Source organism: Priapulus caudatus, unplaced genomic scaffold (assembly GCF_000485595.1).
Source record: "Priapulus caudatus unplaced genomic scaffold, Priapulus_caudatus-5.0.1 Scaffold33, whole genome shotgun sequence".
NCBI classification, from domain to species: domain Eukaryota; kingdom Metazoa; phylum Priapulida; class Priapulimorpha; order Priapulimorphida; family Priapulidae; genus Priapulus; species Priapulus caudatus.
In genome coordinates this window covers 490,936-494,696 of record NW_014577094.1, presented here as the reverse complement: position 1 = coordinate 494,696, position 3,761 = coordinate 490,936, and the positions used below count along the sequence as shown (strand labels likewise).

Here is a 3,761-nt window from a genome sequence, read left to right as displayed (position 1 = left end):
CATCTCTTATAATAACTTTTTGTCATTTACACCATTATACTATTTATGCTTCCAGGGGTTTCTAAGTTCCGTTGTGCTGTCATTAAACTGTCATACGTACAGTTTTTCGTTTTTCCCATGCTTATCTATTTATTACACCTCATTTCTAAAATTAATATTGTCTGCAATGTTTATCTGTCGATTTTGTACCTCATATGGTCCTATTCTGCTCCCATTATGATATAGTACTAGAATTCGTAGCACGTATTTCTTATCCAGCGTCGAGCGGGTGACCCGCAGCTAAAAAAAAAATCTATATATATTTAGTTCGTATGTATTGTATGTATGTATGTATCTCTCCCTATAGGCGGCAATACCGCCCAAGCGACTCTTGGATGCCCAATTGTTCACAGCCATCTTTATACCCGGGGAGTGGCTCCTCATAGATGAAAATAAACCTGTCAAACGCTCAAACTCACCGAAAAATCCTGCTGATACAACCCGTCAATTCCGTGAATTCTTCACACAACTCGTCAGCACTCTGACATGCTCATGCTGCCCACACAGAGAAAAATCGCGATTCCCTAACCTCATCCGGTGCTGCAGTTATTGTCGAAACCTTGAACCTAATACTAAAACAACACACACCAGCACCAGTTTTACATTCAGAGTACTACTCACGGTCAGCTCAGAGGGTTACAGTTCAGATGCTACGATCTCACAATGCATGCTTGTACATTCGAAAGCTATGCAGTTTCTGTTCAGGTAGGAAATTTCGTTCATTTCAATGTGCCATGGTTTGCGTGTCTCTGATCCTATGTTACTATGAGCAGCTGATAAGGACATAAATTTGTCATTATTAGTCCTCATGAACTCTATATTCTTTTATTCATGCTACGATCTCACAATGGGACAGCTGTTACGTGGGGATGTCTCAAGAGTTGAGACGCCAGAACATCTCTACATATTTGCCACCAGGAGAAGAGACGAAACGAAAAAATTCTTTATCAAGAGGCTTCACAATGAAAAGTACCAAACCATTTTCTACATGCTTTTATAATTAACTTGTGTTCATTTACACCATATTACTATTATTGTCCAGCGGGTCTCAGTTCGGTTGTGGCTTGTCATATAAACTTCATACGTTAACAGTTTTTTCGTTTTTCCCTGACTTATTATCTTATCTACCACCTCATTTCTTAAATATTAATATTGTCTGCCATGTTATTGTCGACTTTTACCCAATTGTCCTTATTCTGTCCATTATTATAGTACTATAAATTAGTTAGCACGATTTTTTACCCAGCGCCGACGTGGGCTACCCGCAGCTAGTAAGTAATAATACAATAATAACAATATTCTCTGTAGTAGTTTGCAGTAAGTATCACATTACGCCACGCGCAGGTAATCAAGTACATTAAACCCCTATCAGGCACGAATGATTTGGAAGCAGTGCGTTGCCTAAATTAATTTGGCGCCACTTATAGCTTTCAAAATTTGTCTTAACACTTCACACATAGCGCCATTTTTAGTGGTAAATTGTGCGAATTCAGCTCGTGCAAGATTACGATTTACAGCAATACGCTACCAAATATATTGTAAACGAATATCTGTTACACGAAGGTGAGTGATTAGTGGTCATGATAAGCGAGGAAATATACAACTGCTTCTTTATTGGTGGCAAATTTTGATGAGAAAAATCGGTTAAAAATGCGGGAATCGGGTGTCTCACTCTTGTGTTATTATCTACTCTTGATGTCCGCCATGCAGCATCATGTTTAATGATGTTCAAATTAATCCTATGATAATTTCCTATAACATTCGTGAATATTGCATACCTTCTGGAACAATTTGCTCATTTTGGGTTGGATCCCATCGTTGCTCCTTTCTTCTCGCTCCACTGATGATGACATAGTCACAATTCTGCAGTAATATATAACTTTGTATATTTGTATCCTTACACACATAGTGGCATTTTATATACTGTGAACTATTTATTGTAAACATTAGATAACATGCATATGTCCATTAGCCTTATGAGCATGATCGACCAATGTACTTTCAAAATTTATTGTTAGTTACGTCATTACCGCTGGATCAGTCTTGATTTCGAAATGCTGGTCGCAAAGATGGCACTTCATGCGAAATTTCCAGAGCGGTGTGGTGTAGTACATCCCGATTTTTGACTTCTCAGCATTGTAGCGGACTCCCATGCCAATTGGATTACCACATCCTTCACACCAGATGTTATAGGGCATCTCAAATCTAAAAAAATGTCCATATTATCAGGAGTAAGTCCTATATTATCCTTACTTACCTACAGTAATAATTATTTATATTAATTAATATATTACTTACAGTCCTATATTATCTTACTCCTGATATTATTAGAGCGAATGTTGGTTAATCTAGATTTTTAAATAATTTTAAATATGTTAATACATCTAAAAACACAATAAAATTGCATAGCATGTTTGTCTTATCGAATTCTAAGAGGTACATTACAAGCATCACATTTAATAAAAGTGATTAATTCCATGATATATGGACACCATTCTTTCGTGTTTAATATGCATACATGGCATCTGCTATCACAATGAATAAGTATAATATAATACATGATTGCATAGCTTATGAAAAAAGTTATTATTTATAGACTGTCATTAAATGTCCGACATTCTAACAAATACATGTACAGACAACATAAAAGTAGATTGGTGCTGGTAATGTATATTTACCTAATGATAAGAATGCCCTGCTTGATTTTCCTTGCACGTTCTCTGAGCGCATGTGTGCCATGGTACTCGTTAAGCGAATGATGTTTTTTATAGTCAAAGTCAGGTGGGTAGTAATGGTTCTGTCCCTTTCTCTCACCCTAATAGAAATTAAAACGAGAGAAAAGCTGGAATTATGGCTCAAACACATTATATAAGTAGAAATATAGTAATTCAGACAGGTCTATAAATTTCTTTCACTGCAGACTACTATACACAAACACGAACTAATACTGTTATAATAATAGTACTGATGGCTGAAAAGATAAACTTTGTCTCATTCGTTGTCAATCCTTGAGCATTATCCAACCCTACATCTTTATCGACATTGAGGGTACATGGTCATTAGCTCACGGGCCTAGCTAACTCAATTTGCTTGAGGTGGGTGGGTGTGTGGGGGGGGGGAGTAAAGCCACGTGAGATTTGTGCTCTTGGCAGTTGACTGTGGGCGATTGCTACCGTCTATGTTTGCGACAGGGTCAGGTTTTCAAGGTCCCCGAGGCGCCCCCTACCCAGTTCTGAGGCGAGTGCCCCCGGGGTTTATCTGAGCCACAAAGAATTCCCAGTCCCCAATTGTTCCGAGTTAGGTTTTTACACATTGAGAACATTTATTGAACGGACTGGGTCTTGCCTTGAACTCACACAATGTCTTTGTCATGAAACTGGAAGGTCACCCGGTGACCTGACATTACGAATCATAACTTGATCATCACATAGATCATCATAACTTGATCATCATACTTAGATACTATTCAAATTCAAATAAAGTTTACGAAGTGGCTACGCGACCGGAACCGGTCGCCTAGCCTCCAGGTTACGCGTCCGGACATCCACTCACACAGTGATCGCGCGACGGGACGCTCTGCTGCCGTACGTCTATCCTTTCATCCGTCCTCTCTCCCTCTCTCTCTCTCACACACACACACACGCGCGCACACCTCTCTGAGGCTCTCTCTCTCTCTCACACACACACGCACGCACACCTCTCTGAGGCTCTCTCTCTCTCTC

At 39.1% G+C, this 3,761-nt stretch overlaps 1 protein-coding gene across 1 annotated transcript in view; it reads right to left on the bottom strand.

Annotated features, from left to right (window-relative positions):
• The window catches only part of LOC106817007 (coiled-coil domain-containing protein 130 homolog), a 14,481-nt gene that overhangs the window by 2,300 nt on the left and 8,420 nt on the right, over window positions 1-3,761 (bottom strand). Inside the window, exons 2-4 of the mRNA XM_014821656.1 lie at window positions 2,718-2,855; window positions 2,070-2,244; window positions 1,818-1,902 (exon numbers count right to left, since the gene is read on the bottom strand). Coding sequence (XP_014677142.1) covers window positions 1,818-1,902; window positions 2,070-2,244; window positions 2,718-2,855 — 398 coding nt within the window. The remainder of the gene's footprint in view (window positions 1-1,817; window positions 1,903-2,069; window positions 2,245-2,717; window positions 2,856-3,761) is intronic.